This window comes from Python bivittatus, unplaced genomic scaffold (genome assembly GCF_059951505.1).
Source record: "Python bivittatus isolate LINGU-HERP-01145 unplaced genomic scaffold, Pbiv_v1 ctg000400_np1212, whole genome shotgun sequence".
Classification (NCBI taxonomy): Eukaryota; Metazoa; Chordata; class Lepidosauria; order Squamata; family Pythonidae; genus Python; species Python bivittatus.
Window position 1 is genome coordinate 10,448,232 of NW_028277073.1, and position 23,448 is coordinate 10,471,679.

Here is a 23,448-nt window from a genome sequence, read left to right on the forward strand (position 1 = left end):
AGCAGCCACCTGTTTATTTATTTTACTTAGGCTTACATGCCACTTCATTCACAACCAACTTTAAGTGGACTACCCCATTTAACTATTTCCCCAGCTTTCAGTTATTTATAAGGAAATTCCAAAAGATCTCATGTTTATACTGAATTGACTATGGAGCTATTTTTCTGCCATTTTTGTCCTGAAGTATTTTTCTCAATGCAAACAATTCACTATAACAATATTACCATAAATTTTATAGTACATTTATAATGTATTAATTTAGTATGAATTTTATTAATTTATTTTTTATTAAAAATTAAATTAAAAACAACAATAAACATATCCGTACATGATAGTATGACTTACATTTAGATCAGTGTTTTTTAAACTGTAGTCCTAGGACCCCTCTGAGTCCCCCAAGACCCTCCCAGGGGCCCTCAAAATCAAAATTATTTGCCAGCCTATATTGAAAAATAATACAATATTAAAATCCTATCAATCACAAGAAGCGGTAATGGCAGCAAATGTGTCAATTTTAATTTTTAATGTGGTAAATATCGATAAATAAAACCCATACAAACAAATGTTCTTTCATAATTTTTAAAAGTGGGAATGGGCCCTGAGAGAAAAAAAATTAAGAAACAGTGATTTAGGTGACTGAACTCCTGGATTCCTGAGGCAAGACAGACAATTGTTACTGGAATGTGTTAATAGAAGTTATTGCAAACCTCCTGGAGCTTCAGCATACACCTCTTCTGTTTTTTTCTATTTTACATATGGGTCAGAAAACAGGTCTCAGATAAAGTGTGCTCCAAGGTAACCTGTCCTGAAATGAAACAGGCATACAGTCAGAATGGTGAGGACCACAGAATTTGACCAAAGAGCTCTATGGTGTAGATAACAATTCCTTTTCTAAGAAAGCTTATGGAACTTTGTGTTTGACTGTTCCAGATTGGTAAAATCTACGAGATGAGGATGATGATGGATTTCAGTGGAAATAACAGGGGATATGCTTTTGTAACGTTCTGCAACAAACAAGAGGCAAAGAATGCAATCAGGCAGCTGAACAATTATGAAATTCGGTGAGCTGAGTTTGCTTATTTTTATTTAATGGATTTGTATTCTGTCTTCAAGGACACTTAAAATCTAATGGAAGATTTTAGAAGTCACTCTCTGAAAACAAAACAACACAAAATAAAGCAACATCTGTCACAAAACTGCCTGATGAAACGAGACCATATTTTTCTTCAAGCAGGACTATTACTGTAGTCTGATACCTTCCTGATGATTTAGTCTACAACTTGCTGCTGAGGATGACAAAAATACAAGACATTTAGAGAATTTCAAGTTGGGACAGACCATCCTATATAAACAGCAGTGGGAGCTAGTATTCAATTCACTTGTTTTCCCCTCATTCCTGTTTCTTCTCAGTGATTTATTCTTTTCCCACAAAAAAGGAAGAGTTGACATTACACACCTAAGGTTGAAACCAAGTTTAAATATGAGTTTGTTTCCCTTATACCACAGCAGTTTTCATATTAACTGATCCATGAGAATCATACAACCTATATTAAAATCACAGTGTTATTAGCTTAGCCACCCCATACCTTTATGTCCAAAACAACATACAACATAGTTTACAGTAAGGATCAATAAGTGGAAATCTTCAGTTCAAATCCTGAGGTCTACAGATTTCAAGTACAAGAAAATTATATGCATGCAGGTGGGGAGCACTAATATTTGTGAGAAAGGGATTTTAAGAAGCCAAGGATAGAAACTGACCTCAAAGTGAAGACTATTTTCAGACTTAGCATTTAACATTTTGTTGCCCTACCTAGTTTTAATGATTTTAGAGAGGGCAAGATCTACCCTGAAGAGGTAGATCTTACAACCTTCTTATGTTCCCTACCATTTCTTCCATCTTTTTTTTTTTTACACAAGAAATATATTTAAAGAGAGAAGACAGAATGTTGTAGTTATGCAATATTTTGTGACAGCACTAGGAGCCCTCAGTCTAGAAGTACTCTTAATTTAACAAAGGGGGAGTAAGATAAATTTCTGTGTAAAACTTTCTCCTATCATCTACCCAGGGATTATTTGTGTGAATTAGTTTTCATTAGGCTAGTGCTAAAATAACTTTTTCTCCCACAAAAGCTGCACTGTATTGTTAACGAAACTGTTAGTAATTTACTGATTATTTGGTCATTCATGTTGCTCACACCGTTTGACAGAACAATGTAGGCTCTAAATCGTATTCCCAACCAAGATTTTCCAAAAAGTTCAGTCTATTTCACCCCCTCCATGGAATTCTTTTTTCACACAGGGATGGTCGGTTACTCGGGGTTTGTGCCAGTGTGGACAACTGCCGCTTATTTGTAGGAGGCATTCCGAAAGCCAAGAAAAGGGAAGAAATTTTAACCGAGATGCGGAAAGTGACAGAAGGTGTAGTTGATGTCATTGTGTACCCTAGCGCAGCTGATAAAGCAAAAAACCGAGGGTTTGCTTTTGTGGAATACGGAAGCCATCGAGCAGCAGCTATGGCAAGACGAAAACTGCTACCAGGTAGGGCTAAAAGATGCCCCGATATGTGGCCAAAGCAACCTCAAGCTGCAATCCGGGGGCGGGGGGGAGGTTTCAAGAAAAAGCAGCAAATTGCTACTTATTGACTTTGCTAAAAGGCCCTCTGACTTATCCCCATAGCTTGTATTCACTTAAAAAAAAAAAAAAAGCAAAAACCCAAAGATTGATCTCTAGTTCAGTGCAGTAGCACTTGATGTAATTCCTGGTGCTTTTGACAAGTTTCATGCAAGAAACATGAGCCTGTGGTCGAAGAGTTATCCTCCCCTCTCTTATCTCCCTTCTCAGCATGTACAATTCTCTAGGCTGGCCAAATTATTTTGGCACCTGAGGCAAAAAAAAAAAAAAAAAAATCCCCTGCTTTGAATAGTGGAAAACTTTTGTCCATCCATCCCTCTTTTCAACGTGGCTTGGCAGCTTGCTAGCTGTTTTGTATCTCCGGCTGCAGCTAAGGAAGGGTATAAAGTTTGCCTGGTTTTTATGTGAGCAGAGAGGTTTCCCTAGAATAGACATTAAGGACAGGACAAGCACTGTTAAGAAACTAGAAAGTCTGGGTTTACTCTACACCAGCGTTTCTTAGCCTTGGCAACTTGAAGATGTGTGGACTCCAGCTCCCAGAATTCCCCAGCCAGCATGCTTCAAGTTGACAAGGTTGAGAAACACTGCTCAACCCAGTAAACTGGGGCAGGCATTTAGAGGATCAAGAGCAAGAAACAGCCTCCTGATACTTTGGAGGTCCCCAGGAGGACTTCTAGGAACTACCAGATGGAAAAGGGGTTAATTAATAGAAGAGAATATGTGTAGCTCAGGGCTGAATTGTGGAGTCCTTGGGGTTCTCTGAGCTTGGTTGTTTTCTTGCAAACATTTTGTTACCTGGCTAGGTAACATTTCCAAGCTAGCACTGAAGATGTTACCTAGCCGGGTAACAAAACGTTTGCAAGAAAACAACCAAGCTCAGAGAACCTCAAGGACTCCACAGGGGTTAATTTTTCAGTCTGTTTATGTTGTTGTTGTTGTCACTGGTGGGGGATGAGAATCATTGTTGGACCCTCTTTGAGGCCAACTGGCCCCATCCAATCTTTAAAACACCTAGCCCTCCTAACAGCCTGAAATCATCTTGTCAAAATTCACCCCCATTTTTCCACTGAATTTTGGTGTCTCGGGGGCAGAGCTGCATGCTAAAATCTGATTCAAGGAAACCACACTCTCCTTCATATGGATGTTGATATTATGTATGATTCACATGTCACATCATGTGACATGTGAAGCTAATGATAATATCAACACAGAAACAAAAATCCAGTTCCCAAGTTTTTCCAAGATGAAGGAATCCCCGTAGCAAAACTGTTTCAAACTATATTATAGACTCCAGGAGGACTCAGATTAATAGTTAAACTATAAACTATAGGAAATGTAAATTTTTTCCTAATTTGCTTCTTCCATGGCATTTACAGTCAACAATATCTTTTACAATAACACACATTCAATATTCCAATACATCTCTGTAACAAAAAACTTCTTACATCTTCCAATAAAGATGCCTTCACTTTTTATATTTATTTTAATTCCAATTATTTTGCAGGACGGATACAACTATGGGGACATCCAATTGCTGTAGATTGGGCAGAACCAGAAGTTGAGGTTGATGAAGATACAATGTCATCAGTTAAAATCCTCTATGTGCGAAATCTTATGTTATCTACTACTGAAGAAACAATTGAAAAAGAATTCAACAACATTAAGCCAGGTAAAAAAAAAAAAGCTCAGTCAATATTTTAGTAAGCTAGAAAGTTTAATAAACAATGTGCATTTATCTGGAAAAGCAGTTATTGCATTTATCTGAAAAGCAGTTGAAATATTTTGAATTTCTATGAATGTCAAAAAACTAAAAGCAAGTCAAAGAGCTATTTTATTTTCCATGAACAATATTTGTTCAAATAAATTATACCTTCAGTTGCCCATGCTAACTGTGGCTGATAGATAGTCCAACACATCTGGACTGAGACAGGCACAGAATGTAGTTAACTGTTTAAAATTGAATCTGATCAAAAACAGCACTAATGTTTGCCCAAATGAACATCACTACCAATTTTTAAATGGTGCATTCCAGAACTCTTGAATAAACCTGTTCTTTAAGATTCACAAACCATAATTTTGCTGTGCAAAACTGAAGCTCATTAACCAGCCACAGCACCAAGCAAATAATGAGTGTGACTCCCCCATTCAAAACCCCACTTAGAGATGCCAACCACACACAATCTCTAAGTCTAACCTACCTCACAGGCTTGTTGAATGCATAAAGAACCCAGTGCATTCTTTTGAGTTTCCTGGAAGAACTGTAGATAATCAAGCTGTCAATCAATAAGCATCCTGTACATGAGGGAGGATCCAGGTCTTCATGACCTTCCCAAAGGCCAGCAGGGCCGGGGCCTCTGTTCTTCTGGAAAGCAAGTGCCATGACAGAGAAGGCACACTTCCTGGGACTCATCAGGTGACACTGCTTCACCAAGGGGACCTGGAGAATGCCACATGTAGTGGGATGGGCAGAGACATTGTTCCTGTAGCACATTCCAGCCCTTCAAACTCACTCCCAGGCCCCAGTTGGCAGACTTTCAAGGCTCTGGGTTGTCAGCTGCTGCTGCTGAATGCCACATCAGTTTGTAATAAGGCCACCCTCATCCATGATTTGATAGTGGATGAGAAAATTGACCTGGCATGTATTAGTGAGACCTGACTGGGACAGAAGGGGGAGTGCCACTTTCTGAGATGTACACAGCTAGGTTCCAGGTGTGGCACCAGCCAAGACCCCAGGATAGGTGCAGTGGGGTGGCAGTGGTCATCCGAGACTCATGGGAGGCATCCAGGGGTACTGCTCCTCAGATTGGTGGGTTTGAGACCCTATTTGTTAAGTTGGGCTCTAAGAGGGATCAGTTAGGACTGTTGCTATTGTACCAGCCTCCCTGCTGTGTAGCAACATCCCTGCTTGAGCTTCTTGACTTTGTGGCCGGGTTGGCGGTAGAGTTCCCCAGGCTTAATGTCTTGGGGGACTTTAACTTGCCTTCTCTGGGCATGGGGTTGGAGACAGCTTGAAAATTCATGGCTACCATGGCAGCCATGGGCCTATCCCAAGTCATCCAGGGCCTGACACATAATAGCAGTCATACACCTGACCTGGTTTTCTGGCAGAGCAGTGGCAAGTTGTTCTGAAATTGGGGGAGATACTGGTTGGTCTCCTGTCATGGTCAGATCACTCCCTGGTGAGCCTCCAGTTCTCTGGTGCCACTTCCCTCCACAGGCGACTGAAGGACCCAATCGGGTTTCAAAGGGAGCTTGGTTTTTTTCCGGGAAGTCTGCTTCATGGTCCAACTGAGGCCTCTTTAGGGAAGGTTGTGGAGAAAGTGTTTGTGTCACAGCTGCAGAGGACCCTGGATGAAGCAGATTATCTGGGCCCTTTTCAGTCAAGGTTCAGTCCGGGTTATGGGACTGAGACATCATTGATTGTGCTCTTAGATGACCTCTGGCGAGAGTGGGATGGGGGTTATGTGAACATCCTAGCTTCTCAAGAGACCTCTCAGTGGTATCGACCCCTTCAATACCATTGATCATGATATTCTTCTGGACCAGCTTCAGGAGTTGGGGGTGGGCAGCACTGTGTTGTGCTAGTTCTCCTCCTTCCTCCAGGGTCAGTACCAGTCGGTGTTGATGGGGGAGAGAGATCCAGCCTGTGCCCCCTACTTTGTGGGGTACCTCAGGGCTTGGCTCTCTCTCCTCTCCTATTTAACATCTACATGAGACGACTGGGTGAAGTGATCCGATGGTTTGAGGTGAGGTATCATCAATATGCTGATGATACCCAGCTTTATATCTCCACCCCGGGCCGCCTGACAGATGCCATGGATGTCCTGTCCCAGTGCCTGGAGGCTGTAAGGGTCTGGATGGGGTGCAATGGGCTTTAACTCAACCCAAGCAAGACTGAGTGGCTTTGGGCATTTGGGCCTTCCGGTGACAAGGTTTTTCCACCATTGGTCCTGAATGGGGTAGTACTCTTGGACTCACGGCTCCTGCTAGAAGAGCAGGTGGCAACCATGGGTAGGAAGACTTTGCACACCTTCATGTTGTGTGCCAGTTGTGTCCGTTCCTAGACCAGGAGGCTCTGCTCACTGTCACTCATGCCCTTGTGACCTCCCATTCAAACTACTGCAAGGCACTCTACATGGGACTGCCCTTGAAGAGCATTTGGAAGCTTTGACTGGTGCAGAATGTGACTGTGCGGGTAGTAAATGGTATCAGATATTCAGCACATGTAACATCACTGCTACATGAGCTGCATTGGTTGCCAGTGTGCTTCTGAGTGCAATTCAAGGGGCTGGTTGTCACCTTTAAAACCCTGCATGGCTTGGGACTGGGTTACCTAAGGGACTGTCTTTTTCCAGTTATTTCTACTCATCCAATTTGGTCCAGCAGGTTGGGCATGCCTCAGGTCCTGTCAGCCAAGGAATGCCAGCTGGCAGGGACTGGAGATGTCCCTTCTCTGTTGTAACCCCTACCCTCTGGAATATTCTCCCTCCAGAGACTAGGATGACCTTGACCCTGTTGGCCTTTTGTAAGGCTGTGAAGACCTGGTTATGTGCCCAGGCCTGGGGCCCTGAGTGTGTTAAGGGACCCGTTCCTTGGCTATATTGGCATCTATGGCAATAGTTTTACTTGGCAACCATATTTATTTATTTTGTATTGTTTTAATTGTTTTACAGTATGTTTTTGTGATTGTACGCTGCCCAGAGTCGCTTGTTGAGATGGGTGGCTGTAGAAAATAAATAAATAAATAAATAAGTCAAGTCACTTGGCTCCATGCCATGTGGGCTTCAGAGCTGACAATGCACATCTTGAATTGCATCCAGAGGGAGTACAGCTCATATGGCAGCAATGTTCCATGAGTGAACTATGGTGTGCTCAATACTGCATATGCTGTTGCATTCTGGACCTGTTAAGTCTTCCAAATGCTCTTCAAGGTCACCCCTATGTAGAGTGTGTTCCAGTAATACAATTGGGAGGTGATTAAGGCATGAATGGTTGTGAGTATCACCTCCCAATCTAGGAACAGGTGTAACTGGTGCAGAAAATGTGCAAAAGTTCTCTTGGCCATGGCTGCCACTTGCTCTTTGAGCAGGAGCTGCAAGTTCAGGTGGCTCCCCATATTGTACCAACTCTGCCTTGGAAGTGTAACCCTATTCAGAGTTAATGATGGGAAACCCCTAAAACTCACAACTGCTAAGTCTTTGTGGGGATTGAGCTAAAGCTTCTCCTTCTCCATCCAGATCAATGTAGCCTCCTGGCACTAGGAAAGCACCTTGATAGCATCACTTGGACAGGATGGAGCAGAGATGTGCAACTGAGTAACATCAGCATACTCATGATATTTATCCCTATGTTGATGGGTAAACTCACCCAGTGGTTTCAGGTAGATGTTAAATAGAAGCAGGGAGTGGAGCTGAGTTGAGCCCTGTGGCAAAGATCCTTTCCCCCTACCAACACCAAATGGAACTGGCCTTAGAGGGAGGGGAAGAACCACTGGAGAACAGTGTCTCTCATTCCTAGCCAGTCCAAAAGGATACCATGATTGATGATATTGAAAGCCACCAAGAGATCATGGACAGCCGGGGCTACCCACATCCTGGATCCATCAGAGATTGTCTGCATGTGCTTGGTGCCATATCCAGCCTGAACCCCAGATAATCCCAGCTTCTTCCAGAGCCCTCTGGAGCTGGAGATTTACCACCTTCTCAACAACCTTCCCCCAAAAAGGAAGATTGGAGATTGGATGAAAATTATGTAGTACAGTTCAGTCATGACCTCTTGAGAAGGGGTGAAGCACTGCTTCCTTTAAGGCAGGCTAGATCACCCCTTCTGCAAGAAGGCATTTACCACTGCTTGGACCCAACTACATGTCATCTCCCAGGAGACCCTAACCAGCCAGGAGGAACATGGATCTAACACACGGGACTTACGATCCCAAGGAACCTGTCCATTTCCTCAGGAGTAATCAGATTGAATTTGGCCCAGATAATTGAACAAGACTGGGCCCCAGTTATCTCCATGAGACCAACATAGCTGGAATTTAACTGAGTAGATCTAAGTGACTTTGTCTGAGAGATGCTCAGCATTATTCCCACAACAGCCCTATAAAGGATCCCCTGAAACTTGCTTACAGAAGGGACAAGTCACCCGACATAGGATTGCAAGGCAGCTATCCGCAGATGTACTAAGGGCAGAGAAATAACTTGTGTTTGAAGGGGTGAGGTGTGCTGTCACTGAGAGGGATTTGGGGCTCCCCCTTTCTTCTAGCTCTTAGCAATATGCTGGCATGATTAAGTAAATCATTTCCAAATAATGAGTTTGGAAAGCAATGAGGTTTGTCAGTGTGGCCTGCACAGAAACACGGGGAATACAAGCAGGTGGGTTGTTTTGTTTTTGTCTTTCTGATGAAGAAGTGGATGCAAGCTGTGTTCAGGTATAGTCCTGGGGGTGGATCGAGGTACTTTCTTACTAACTGGCAAGCAAACTCTGATTCACTAGCAGTTATCTCTGCTCAGCTGTTGGCTAGAAAGTGCAAGTGCTGACTAAGGACTCATCTATATAACCTCCTTGCCGTGGTGCAACAATGCCCCAGAAATCTTTTCATGATCACGTGTCATGTACCCCCTCCTGTATCTCAGTGATACAAGGATGAGTTTAGGTGCTCTGGTACTCAAGCAGTGTTTCCCATCTTTCATGGTTTGAGTCACTCCCTGCAGACAACATGGAAAGCTTTCCCATGACATTTTCTGGATCAGTGATCTGATGTTAATGATTCTGCCGTTGTAGTGTTGGACAATTCCCTTCCTTCTGTCAACCAGAAGAGGAGCAGTGGTTGAGCCATGGAAGAGCATGGCTTTCTCAGACTCTACTTGTGCCAGTTTTGGTCAGCCTCACAGAGCCCCTCTGGAGCCCAGGAAGTCATTAGAACTAAGGGGGATTATGTGCAGACCACTGTTCTCAGCTGTCAATTTATCCTTGGACACTGGGATTAAATGTTGTGGTTCTCATGCTTTTAATCCACACAGGTGAATCTTCCCAGAGTCACCTGTATGGGATGGGTATCCAGGAGGGAGGGAGGAAGGAGAGAGCAGGGTTTTCCTGTCATGGAAGCAACCATTGCTAAGGTTGATCAGTCGGTCTAAATGTTAAAAGTATAACAACATTCCAACCTGAACTGGGAATCTTAAACTCTTTTAAGCAGTGAAGGGAAGAGGAGCAGAGAAGGCAAAAGGCCCATGCTAGGTAGGGAGTAAGCAAGCATTGTTTATTTATCTGTTAGGTTTTTATCCCATCTTTATGTTTGGTCAACTCAAGGCAGCATACCTACTTAATGCTCCCACCTTAATGTTTTCCTCACCACAACAATGGTGTGAGGTGAGCTGGACTGAGAGAGAGTGACTGGCCCAAAGTCAGCCAGCCAGCTTCTGAGGCTAAAGGAGGACTAGACCAAACAGTCTCCTGGTTTCTAGCCCAGCACCTTAGCCACTCCACCAAGGTGGCTTGTTTAGAAGACAAGGAATCCTATCACATCTTTCCTTCTCCTTGCTCCTCAACAAGTAAGGAGAGGGTTGGGTCTGGGGAATCTTCTCTACACAGCACCTGTAGTCAGAGAGGATGTTGTGTGCTGCTTTTTCAGGGAAGAACAAAAAGCAGGGTCTTCTTATATTGTAAGCACTGTTTCCTCCTGTCCCAGAAGAACCCATCCCTGTCCTACTTCGTGTGCCAGCTGCAGGAATGTAGTAAAAGCACTGCTCCTGGGGTGATGGGAGGAAAGCCCATCTCTTGAGGTATTTGGATGAGCCCAAACAGGTGGTTTTCTCTGATTCTAGACTCACAGATACATTTCTGAGCTCAGAGCACTCAGCACAGATCCAAATAGATTTGAAAATAGTTAAAATAGCCTGGATCAGCCTCAGGTATATTTTAAACAGAAGAGAAATAAGTCAGAAAGGATGGTCATCTTGAAGAGACCTAGTGTATTGGAATGGTGTTTGCTCCTGAAAAAAAGAAGTGCTGATCCACGATCACACGCTTCAGGCCCTGTTGAAAGTGAGTCTTTCCTTTAGCATCTTTTGCTTCTTCCGATGTGACTGTGTTTGAGTTTGAAGCTGCTCCCCCATAGTAACTTCTCTGTGTATAGCAACTTAATTATGAGATCCTGCATTCACTCTCAGAGCTTTGAAGCAGAGGTTGAAAGTGTTCTGTCAACAGGCCCATATAATGTTGTGAATTCAACAACATCAAGTAGGGAATTGTCTTGTATTCACACACTTGAAGAATACCAACAACTTCTCAGCGGTTAAGAGTATTTGGAATGTTTAAGGTCAGATGCCAATACTTTGCAAGCATTTCTTAATGAATTGCTGGCATGAGAGGTCTTTCAATTTACAGTAGGCAATAATGGGAGATACGAGAAAGATGCCAGGTTTTTGCTGGCAGGCATAAATTGCCTGCAAATTGGTTGTTGCTCAAAAGATGAAAAGAAAAAGTAACAGAATAAGCCAGCAATTATAAGGTAGTTATGTTGGGTGATTTTTGCTCGTCCCTCTGAACATTGATATATAGGGTTCAGATCTATGCACCATGCTGTTTAACATCTAGAGGAACTGCTGAAGCAATCTCAGATCAAGATTTAAACTTCATTGCCATCAATATATGGATTGCATCCAGTTCTACCTCTCCTGTCCATCATGTGCCAGGAAAGCTTTGATATTTCTAAACCACCTAAGAAATCAATAAAGTTTTCCTACTACTCAAGTTTCTCTCAAATAAATGGTTCCTAGGCTATCAGAAAGCTGTAATGTATAACTACAGTAGTCCTTCTTTCCCTCTTCAATGGATTTTTTTCCTGGAAAGAAAAATGACCAAAAAGCAATGGGAAAACAGAGGGAGAAGAATTCCAAATGGAACAGTGTCTGCGCCCCTAATATTGTGTGAATGAGACATAACCATCACACATCCTAATAGCCACAACGCTGCTTTATGGTAATGATCTGTATTAGGCTTTAGCATTGTTCCCTAATGCATAATCTCTTGGGGAAAAGAGATTGTCACCCCCATAGTTTCTGATTTTGTTTTAGCGCATTTATTTATTCAACTAAAATATTCACACCTCTCATCATAAAACTACAAAAATAATAAGCAACACTGTAAAAGAATTTTGAGTTAAAATTATTTTACTCCATTTAAAAGGCAAATATTAGGAGAGGTACTAGATGGAAAAGCTAATAAAATACACCATTGCTGAATTATAGCACATGAAGGCAGGTCATTCCATAAAACAGGTGCCACTACAGAGAAGGCCCTGCTTCCATGTCATCACCCAACAGCAATCTGCTGGCTACAGCTGGAAGAGCAGCATCTCCCTGCCACTGATGACAGTAACACCCAGGGAATGGTATAACCTGAGATCTATTTGCTTTTACACTGTTTACCTACTGGCTTTTTGTAAATTATTGGGGGGGGGGATTGTAATTTATTTTCCTAATTTTATAAGCCTCATTAAACCAATTTTTTAAATATATTAAATAGATCTACTAAAAAACAAATTAACCTACTTGGTGCATGGATGAAAGCTAAATTCCTCTGGGGGACAAGGCCAGTACTCCAACTGGCATTTTAAAAGACTATAATCTCCAAAATCATTTCATTAAACCATTTGATAAAATATTGATCAGTGGCCAACAGTTATACCTGGTCATTAAAACTGAGCACAGGTGTTTGCTGAAACAAATTCAGACTACAAATTCTCTGGTAACGTCACAGTTCCAGAACTTGAATAGAGAAGCAGAAATACAAGAGAAGGCTTGATACTTTGTTTTAGAAAGCTACACACTTGACTAAATGTATAGCTTCTCTCAAAAGATTTTGGTTTTACCTCTAGATTTCCTGGAGATATACAGTATGTACAATTATTCAGTGTAAAATGGTTATTTATATGGCTTGATAACCTCCTTTAATCCTAAGGATTTAATAGTAAACTCTATTTCAGCACATATTTAATTCTGGGCTGGTATCAAGATGTTGACATCATTAGGCATCCGTTGAGGCCACTTCTCAGCACACTTCTGCAAAGCTTGGAGTCCTCATGCCATGTATCTTTCCTTTTTATCCTACAATGGGGGTATACTATTAAAATGTTTATCAGTTACATAGAATATAAATATTTTTTTACATTAAGCCCTGGCCTTCCTTAAGTCTCAGATCACTGAGAATCACTGAAACCGGTGTAGGCATCCAGAGCTTGTCCCCACAAGCATCCCACAGAATCCAAACTTCAGAACAGTCAAGGCTGAACATTTTTGACCAGGGAATTTGTTTCGGAGATGCTAGAAGCCTTTTAAGACTTGCAAAGGTTTAAGGCATCAGAAACGCCATTTAACACCCTCAGTCCCCTTAAAATGGCATTGTTTACCCTTTTAGAGGAAGATGTTTAAGGGGAAAAACAATCCCTGTTGGACATTTTCATTTTTAACACACACACCAAAGCTAAAAAGAAAAAAAATGAAAAACGAGGACAAACATTTGCACTCAGACTACTCCAGTTATGCCACAACCCCATGGGCAATTTTTCCTGTGTTCATAGGAAAAAAGAGGAAGTGTGATTTCCAGAAAAAAAAAGGTTGCCCATCTGTGCCATGTACAGGAATTGCTTAATATGATGCCATGATGCTTCCTGCTATGCAGAATAGGATATATAGAAGGATTCCTTACTGGATGCAGCAACTGCTAAATATAGCAAAGCGGGGGGGGAGCACAAAACCCTAAACTACTAGACATTCAAACACAGCACTTATGGTTCTTGGTTTATATTGCCAGGATTTAATCGTATGCAATAGAAAAATCATAATTTAAAATTAAAGTCCAAAGTCCAAACTCAAAGACAGAGTATAAGTGCATGCTTTTTACTACAGCAATATGCATGACGGATCTCTCCTCCAAATCTCTTCTACAGGTTCAGTGGAACGTGTGAAGAAAATTAGAGACTACGCATTCGTGCACTTTAATAACCGAGAAGATGCTGTGGAAGCCATGAAAGTCTTAAATGGGAAGGTAATGATGGATTAGTTCTGCAGTTGCTGGAAGGCACAGACAGAGTTGCATGCATGTTGCATAATATGGTTCATAATGTTGGTTCTAGTACTGGTAATTCTGCTGGTGGGTTGGGGGGGGGTGCACATCAAATAATGAGCACAATAAAAGGCTTGGCAGAGAGTTTGATGCGAATGGCTTCATTTTGCACTCCAGCAATTTTTATGCCATGAAATATGTGGTTCATTGTTGTTGAGATGTTGAGATGCCTGATAGACCATTAGAGTCAACCAAAAGCAACTGTATTATTTATAATCCTATAAATGTTCAACTAACAAAATACCAGTCTAAACTAGTCCATTTCAAATCTGTGCAATTTATTTTCAGAAATACCAGGTAAGCAGAGTGTGCATGTGTGTGTGTGTTATGATGCACCTCTCCTGTTGTTCTTCAGACACCTCTGCAAGCCTTACCCCACTTATACAGACAATCTTCATATCAGGGATACCAAGAATGTATGCCAGTAAATCCAAATTTATCTATTCAAGGAGAGATTTCCAAAAACGATAGTTCCGTCTGCACATATATGCTGTTATACGGAGGCATATCCAACTGTTTCCCATATATGGACAAGATGGAAAATATAACAGGATCTCCATAGATGACCTCAAATTATGAGGAGCTGAGTTACAGACTAGAGGAGGCATTTCTTTAACTCCTGTTGGCTCCATTGGTATATGCGTGCATGTATGGGTTACTATCTACTATTATATGAATTATTTTTATGCATCCTATATCTCATACTTCTTCTTTGTATTTCCTTTTTGTCTTCAAGGTGTTGGATGGCTCTCCCATTGAAGTCACATTAGCAAAGCCAGTTGACAAAGACAGTTATGTTAGATACACCAGAGGTACAGGAGGACGAGGAACAGCATTGCCAGAATTTACCTACACATTTGGCCATGTCTATGATCCTGCCACAGCTTACCTAGGAGCTCCAGTTTTCTATGCACCACAAGCCTATGCTGCTATTCCCAACCTTCATTTTCCTGCTACTAAAGGCCACCTCACCAACAGAGGCATTATTAGGCCTTCCTCCATTAGAGGTAATTCTATTGAGCAACGCAGAATGTGTCAGTGTTGTTATTTGGTTGAACTGTCCTTCAGTTTTCTCTTTTGACAGGTATGTTTTGCTATGGGATGGTTCACCTTAATAAACACCCATGTTCTCTCATTTATACATGCACACCCATTTTAATTAAAGATCTTTAATGAACTCCGCATTGACCTTCAAAATAAAATTAGCCCCACTAGTTGATATGTATGGAAATGAAATAGATGATCCATAGAATCTTAGGTGATGTGATGTATCAGCTTTCTCCAATCCGGTATATTTAAACTATGTTAGAGTACATCTCTCAGGATTTCCAGTCAATATGGCAATGCCAAGTGGATATTATAAGAGTTGTAGTTCAATACATATGGAAGGCACAAACAGGAGAAAGGTTTAACGTATGATTGAGATTTAATTTAAAAAGCTTATCTCAGTCAACATTCAGTGTATAACTTAGGTTGCTTACAGGAATGTTGAAGGAAAACCTGATCCAAGAAGAATTCATAACAGAATTCTTTTGCATCTCTAGTAGCAAGTAGCAACTGTGTTTAGAGTTGGATCACTTGATAGAACATGAAGCTCTGCTTAAAAAGGAATGGAACAGACTGTTCTGTATGATGTAGAGCTCGACTGAGTTTCCTTTTTGGGAAACCTTGGGGAAGTTCAGACATTAACAACTAAAAAGTCACATGCTCAGATTTGTTTCACAAGTGCAGCATCACATGATTAACTTTATGTATGGCATCATGTATCAGACAAGATTTTCATATCACTTTATGCCCTTTCAACTCAGTAGTTTTCAGCAGACATGTCCATTTCTGTGGACTCAGTGAGGAAATATCAAGTAATATATATGGATATGTGAATCATCCCCAAATTCTAACAGGACTGAACTAATTGCAATGTGTGATAGGGATGAGGTTGGTAAAATTATCATGTCAAAGGTATACATTAAAACTGAAATGCTTAACTTCAAAGCTCTATTTTTTTTTCAGTCTCTACAGCAATTGTAACTTGGGAGTCACTGTTCTTTACCTATAAATGAAAATCCTCTTAGAAGTGGCTCCCAGAAAAAAATTGAAGATGAGATAGTAACTGCAGAGAAGAGAGCAGATAAGAAAGTAATTTAGAATTAGTCCATCGTATTCAGCCACTGAGTCTTCAGGCACTTAATAAAATGGAAAGTGGGAAGGCCTATGTTATGTTAATAATGGCATAACTAGAATTCAGTGCAGAAGCTATGTAATTGTAAAATAATATTGTGATTGTCCCTTGCTATACATTGCAATTCTCAGGTTCAGTGTCTTTTCTAGCCTGAAACAAGTTTAAATAGAAACTGGGAAACCCAACATCTGTGAGGCGAAGGTACAAATACTAAGAGTAATTAGAAGCCCACAGAATACCACGTTCACAATAAAATCCTATTGGTAGCTGTGCATATTGCTGTGAATTATCACCCTTCACTTCAAAGGCAATAAAGAGACGATGTGCTTTGTGTACTGATACTTCTCAGTGAAGTATCTTCTATTAAAATATATTTAATACGTTCTATTAAAATAGATCAAGAAATGTTAATGTCAAGAGCTGAAACTCTCAGTGTTATCATAGATTAAGAATTCAATCCAATGCCTGTTTATCTGTAACTAAAACCTTGCTGTGTTTGGTAAAATTTACTCTCTTGAAATATGCATCAGCTTGGAGTCTAAATCAGTGTTTCTCAACTGTGTCAACTTTAAGATGTGTGGACTTCAACTCCCAGAATTCCCCAGCCTGTTCTAGTTTACAGACCTGCTAACTAATGTTACAGATATTTGCTCCTGAACTAGACTTTTTTCCCCTTGCCTCACAGTGAGGCCCAGTAGAAGGTTACTCACTTTGAATACTCACATCAAAACTCCATATTAAGCCTGCGTGTGCAATCAAGCCTTCCAATACTGTAAGAATCAGGAAGATTTTCCTGTGATTTGATTCAGTTTAATACCTTCTTACATTCCTAGAAATTTACATGAATGTACCTGTAGGGGCTGCTGGAATTAGAGGACTAGGCGGTCGAGGCTACTTGGCTAACCCTGCCCTGGGTCGTGGATACCAGCTTAAAGGAGAAAAAAGAGGGGAGGACAAACTCTACGACCTTTTGCCCGGAATGGAGCTTACTCCAATGAATCACATCAGTTTAAAGCCAGAAGGAATTAAACTTGCTCCACAGGTGGGTAAAACTGATGGAAAAGAAATGTTTCAACTCTTGGGTACTGCCTTCCCCGTTCCTATAATAAATCTTTGCCGACTGAGCATTTTTTGTTTTTTTCCATTTGATTTTCCTGCATCTAGTTTTGACATGGAACAGCACTCCTAAAACAGTAACATTTCTACTCAAGTCCCTTCATGAACTGGTGCACAATCAGATTAGGCTGGAGATACTGGCAGATTATGAGAAGTCATCCGTTAAAACACATTCTTTTCTGTACAGACAATGCCATGTTATTAGCTGAGAACCCAAATGACTTGCAGTGAACATTAATTTGTACAGATCTGAAAAATTCATTATCAAAGGCCAAGATATTTGTGTTTGGCAGAGAAAATGGAGTGAATGATTGCAAGGTTTTTGTTTCATTTTAAGTCTTTGAGTCAATCCTGAGTCCAAGTGAATTTATGGAACTTTCCATGCAGTTTTCTTGGCAAGACTACAATGGTGGTTTTGCTACTGTATTGCCTTTTTCCACGGTGCTTTTTGATTTTCCAGTTTAAATCTGAAAGGGAGTGACTGGCCCAAGATCATCCCACTGGTTTCCATGCCTAAGGGAAATTTGGAACCACGGTCTCCCCACTCCTAGTCCAGTACCTTAACTGCACCACACTAGCTCTTAAAACTAAAGCAAGTGTCTTTAAAGCAAGTGATGTCTTTTAGTTGCATTTGTTTTAGTATTTTGATTTTATGATTGTTTTTATTGTAAGCCGCCTAGAGTCACTTTACTGTAAGGTGCGCAGCTATATAAATATGACACATAAATAAATAAAGTAGACAAAGTTGTGTACTTTGATAGAATATTTACTAAAGGTGAGAAAATGGATGAAGAAATGGATGAAGAAATTTTAAAGATGCTGATAGAGAGGTTGCAGACAGTATGTAGTCTTCTGCAAGGAAGGAATGTATGTTGAAAATGTATGGCTATGAATAAGAGCATGCTTCTGCCCCCTTTGTTATATGGAAGTGAATGTTGGAGAAACAGAAAAGTTGAATGCAATGGGAATGGGGTCCTAAGAAATATATGTAATAAAACAAACAGGGGTCACAAATGAATGGGAGCTGAATGAATGCACACTGAACACAAAAGAGAATGATCAATGCAAGAGAAGTAGGTTGAAATAGTTAGGATCAGAGAATGATTGAGGACTAAATTGCCCATCAAATATATGAAGGGAGAGTGAATGGGTTGGAACTGATGAGAGGTGAAAAGCAATGTATGAATCAGTATACAGTATGGCTGAGGTGGAAGAAGGATAGCTTGTACAAATAGAAATGTATGGAAGGGTATAGTGAATGGTATCGGTGTCAAGGCAGATTTGGGGGGGGGGGTCCTTATCTCCTGCCTGGAATGTCTATTCTCACTACTTCTTACTCTTTTTCTGTGATTTGCCTAATGTCACTCCATAAGGAAATAGAGTGATGTGATTATATGTATGTAAATATCATTAGATTCATTTTGTCATTATAGATATTAGAAGAGATTTGCCAGAAGAATAACTGGGGACAACCTGTTTACCAACTTTATTCTGCCATTGGACAAGACCAAAGACAACTCTTCTTATATAAAATCACTATTCCTGCCCTTGCCACTCAGAATCCTACAATGTAAGCAACTGTTATAGCCATGGGGTTTAACTAGGGCAGAGGGGCTTTGTAAATAAATAATTACAATATATGAAAAATTAGAAATTGGATCAGAAGAAGAAGGATGAGAAAGAGCAACAGTAGTAGCGTCTAAATGGAAATTCCATTAAAACGTAAATATCTTTCATGCTTAGGTTTCAAAATAAGTCATACTGAATTTAGATACATCTATGTATGTACATGTATCTACAAGTGTGTGCATGTGTATGTGTGTAACATACATACAGTCTTGGAAAACTGGACAAGAATAAAAATGACATTTAACCATAAACTAGAGAGGTGGATACCTTTTAATAGCCCAACCAGCATGGCCAGTGATGAAGGATGCTGGGCCTTACAACTCACCAGCATCTGAAGGTCCAGAGGTTCACTATAAAACCTAAAATATACCCTGCCAAATGGCTTCTCAACGAGCCAAGAATTCTACAGTGCTAAACTAATTCTGCATGGCTTGGTATCCGTGCCTTCTAGCCTGACAAACTGAGGCATATGGATTCTCCATGGTCGTTTGTGTAGAAATAATGTTTTAGTTTAAGACTCCTAGCTAAATGGGGAAGTTTTCTCATCATTGTTGGGATTCTGGCACTTAATCTTATTTTATATCTAATGTTACTGTTCAGTGCAAGTTCTAATCCCCCTAAATGCTACTTTTATGGTTAAAATACCATACCGTGAATTCTAAAAGCAGATGCAGGAGCCAAAGAGGGTGAAAAAGAAGCCCTTGACATACTATCGCATTTCCACTAACTCTTTTCTCTGGTTAAATTAAGGATTAACAAAAAGCCACAACAGAAAGGCATTGAAAGCAGCAAACGGTGAGAAGAGAAACACTTACTAGAAGTGCCAATATTGGCTGAAGTCCAATGCATTGCATAAAAAAATCTTTCTTTCCTTAGTGAGGTTCAAAAAGCGTACATAAAAATATACAAGATTACATCTACATTTCATGATAAAATAATTTAAAAACACAAGTCTGTATCCATTTTTTTGCCGGTAGGATTGATCAATATAGGATTATATTTCCACAGAAAGGTTTAAATTAAGCAGTGAGCTTACCTAGATAATGTTTTAGCTAATTTAGTTCAGTTTATGTTTTAATCAGAGACATAAAAAGTCTCTACTTCATTGTAAGGGGAAAAAAAATTACGGAACTAAACCCCAAATTCCAAATTGTTAGAAACAATGTACTAAATATCATCCCTCCACCCCCCCACCCCCCCAAAAAACCCCAGAAAGGTGAAAGTAGGGTGATGTTAATCAATATTACTAAAAAAAATAATCCCCTCCTGCCCTCATGGGTGGTATGTGTCTTCCTCAATCTTGGGTCCTCTACCAGACGCCTGGGAATTTGAGGGTTCTGCGCAGCATCTCAGCTGTTCCTAGCACTGCACTCTTCTGGACAGAGAGCTCTGATGTTGTTCCTGGGATGTGTCAGAGCCACTCTCCCAGCTTAGGAGTCACAGCCCCAAGTGCTCCTACCACCACTGGGAACACTTTGGCCTTTACTTGCACATCCTCTCTAAGCCCTGGTACCTCTCCAGCTTCTCATATGCCTTCTTCCTGATGTTGCTATTACTTGGCATTGCTATATCTATCACCATCACAACCTTCTGGTCCTCTCTGCACAGTCTGCACCTTGGGTCCTGTCTAGTGTGGTAGACCCCTGCTTCTGTGGATCTGGTGCTTAGTGCCTGTTCTTGTGCTGCTATGGTCACTGCCTCAGTGCTGTCTCAGTCCAGCCCTTTCCAGATGCTGGTAGGATTTCCCAGTGTCAGCCACCACAGTTATCAGTTGATGGTAATCCCATGCAGGGTCTTGTCTTGCCATGGCACTTCCTCTGCTTGAACTTCCTCCCATGTCTGCTGCTGCCTTAGACATTCTCTCAGCAGCTCATCTTTGGGTGCCATCTTACTGATATACCCCTGGATGCTCTGTGTTTCATCCAGGACAATGGCTTTGAGATAGATAGATAGATAGATAGATAGATAGATAGATAGATAGATAGATAGATAGATAGAGGGAGGGGGAGGGAGGGAGGGAGGGAGGGAGGGAGGGAGGGAGACTTTGACTCTTTATTTTAAAAAGAGTGATGTTAATCAATTATCTCTTATATGTATATGTACTTATATGTACTTCCAAAAACCTCATGTATAAGTGCTTTATGTTATTTTTATCCAGAGTTTTCTAATTTGATAAAATGCAGTTTTTTTTAACTTGAGGATTCAAGTTCCTGGGGATGTCATGGACATGTCTGTCATTTTCATGGCAACAGTACTGAAATGGTTTGGAATTGCCTTCTTCCAGGATAATTTTCAGTTTCCTGGCCTAGCTTACAATCCTGGTATTCCCTGACAGTCTCTCCTCCAAATACTAATCAGTCCTGAACATGCTTAGTTTCTGAAGTCAGATGGAGTCACTTCGGTGTAATACCTCCTGGCCTTTAACCCTTAACCTGAAAAGCAAAACCAAGTTGCAATATGTAATTTTCAAGTTGTGCCCTCTTCTACAGCAAAATTCACGTCAAAGCACAGTGCTGACTCAATCCAGTCTAGGTGACATGGAATTATTTACCAAAGAATCTCATGGCTGCTTCTATTGAAAAACACTGTGCTTTGACTTATTAGGTAGAAACATCTCACTGCTGATTTTGCAGCTATGAACCTGCATAGGAGAACTCAGTCAACATGTAAAAGCAGTGGTGGGCAACCCCAAACTCCAGGTGGCTTGCAACTTCATTTTTGTTGCCCCAGTGTAGCACCACTGAAATTCCACTGTAAAATGGTGGGGTTTTATTTTTCAGTTAACTTCAGTTCAATTAACATATGTATTATGCCTCCAGTAGCTTTAGCACACCCATTTCGCTCAAAATGACTTCCAAAAACCTCAAGTGGGTCTCATCTCCTCCAATGATGTCACTAGCACACCCTTTTGGGTGGGGTATTTAATTGTGACACTTGAATCTAGAAGGCTCCCTAAAGGTCCATTGGAGTTGGACGGCTAATCCATTTAAATAAATAAATAAAAATAGGGCTACCGAATCCCCTTTCTTTCTAGTTATATTCTACCTGTCATTCCCTTACTTTCCAACTAGTATGTTGCACTGGAACCTGTAGTTTGAAGGACTTGCTATGAAATCTTGGCTTTCAGCATGTGCCTCCAAGAGTGGAGAAAGCTATGCCTGATAAACATACCTCAGCTGGTCCCCTTGCATTTTTTGGACGAAGCAGATGTGGAAGGATTTTCAAATCTGTCCTTGCTCTCTAATCTAATGCCTGTCATCTCTTGTATATGATTTAATGCACAGGTTACAACTTACAATTTATGCACATGTGCTTCCTCCCATTTTCCAGTGGTGTTTATTCACTTGTAATAAGGCCATTCTTCAAGACGGATTGTGCTAACCCTCCCTCATTTCATTATGTTTTTACCCAGCTGAATTATTTTAAGCTGGTCAGTGATTCAGCCAGATGTGGAATGCAAGGAACATTCCCAAAAGTACTAACCTTGGGAAAATCAAAGAAATTAATATTTACTGCTTATTTACAGGCACCCCTTCACACCACCAAAGCTAAGTGCCTACGTAGATGAAGCCAAAACATATGCAGCAGAATATACTCTTCAGACCTTGGGGATTCCCACTGAAGGAGCAGAAACCTCTGCCGCTAATGTACCGTTTCCTGGTATGTAATGGTTGTATTTTGCATTGTATTTAACTTAAATTAAACTAAGAAAGTTTAGCAAAAGAGTTTCCCAGCCCTCCTCCTAATAAAACCCAGTGTGTCTGCAGAAAATCATCTGAAAATCATCTGACTCCTGAATATTATGGCATGGATGGGGCACGGGGAGAGAAGGTGGTGCAAACGTTTCCTTTTATGAAACATAACAATCCAACGTTTTCCCTCCCAAGATAACTAAATGTAATCCTATAAATTGTCTATTCATAAGAAAATTCTAGGGAATTTACTTTAGAAGAATGGGTGCAAGTTTGCAGTCATGACTGCATATTTAAAGGTAGCAAAATCACAGTCACGTTGAATTCTTGCATTTCTCATTAAATAGTTCAGTTTTTAAAAATCACTGTTTCTTTTTGGCAATTAACAACTTAGCCATACTGCTACATACTAAAGTACAACTAGAAGTAAGTGTATGTAATCAAAATAAGTCTTAACAAGGGAAATGTATACAACTTCTCTGATACACAGAGTTTGAACTAGCACTTTTGTTCTAGTAAATAGCTTTTTTGCTGTCATTCTCTCTCTCACACACACACACACACATCGTTTTTTCTTTAAATTTTGGCAGCCAGTGGCAGTAATACCAGCAAAGTGTGGGAGTGAACTTTTGGGTGAATAGATTGACTCATTCTCCAATTCTGCAAGCCACAATTACACTTCTCAAATAAGAATGAGTGCTGACACGCAAAACAATGGTTTCTGTGTTAGGGAACTATTTTTTTCTGAGTGAATTCCCTATCCTGCTCCAGTGGTTCCAATTAAACCTGAGAAATATAACAAAGGAACGTGGCCTTGAGTCATTTACAATTTTTATCAATGCATATATTACTGGAAAGCCAATGCGGTGGACTAGGAGGAGGGAGACTTAAGTCTTAATCCTGCCTAGGCCTGGAACCCACCTGTGACTTTGGGCCAGTCACTGCCTCAGCCCTAGACTGGGAAGTAAAAAAACATCTGTCTACCGAACTGCACTGGATCAGCATGGTAGATTATGGACCATAAATTTCATCTTGCAAGTGGATTGATTTGGGCTGATAATACTAATGTAC

General features: G+C 40.7%; 1 protein-coding gene across 6 annotated transcripts in view; it reads left to right on the plus strand.

The window, feature by feature from the left end:
* A1CF (APOBEC1 complementation factor) overlaps positions 1 to 23,448 on the plus strand; it is a 60,318-nt gene that overhangs the window by 13,256 nt on the left and 23,614 nt on the right. For 4 of the 6 annotated variants that reach the window (XM_025177725.2, XM_015891477.3, XM_088144407.1 and 1 more), the window contains 8 exons: positions 931 to 1,061; positions 2,303 to 2,541; positions 4,139 to 4,303; positions 13,586 to 13,683; positions 14,498 to 14,768; positions 16,774 to 16,982; positions 18,490 to 18,626; positions 22,212 to 22,345. In XM_025177725.2, the coding sequence (XP_025033493.2) occupies positions 931 to 1,061; positions 2,303 to 2,541; positions 4,139 to 4,303; positions 13,586 to 13,683; positions 14,498 to 14,768; positions 16,774 to 16,982; positions 18,490 to 18,626; positions 22,212 to 22,345 (1,384 nt within the window). The remainder of the gene's footprint in view (positions 1 to 930; positions 1,062 to 2,302; positions 2,542 to 4,138; positions 4,304 to 13,585; positions 13,684 to 14,497; positions 14,769 to 16,773; positions 16,983 to 18,489; positions 18,627 to 22,211; positions 22,346 to 23,448) is intronic. The other 2 variants (XM_088144409.1, XM_025177724.2) reach the window with 1 other exon arrangement.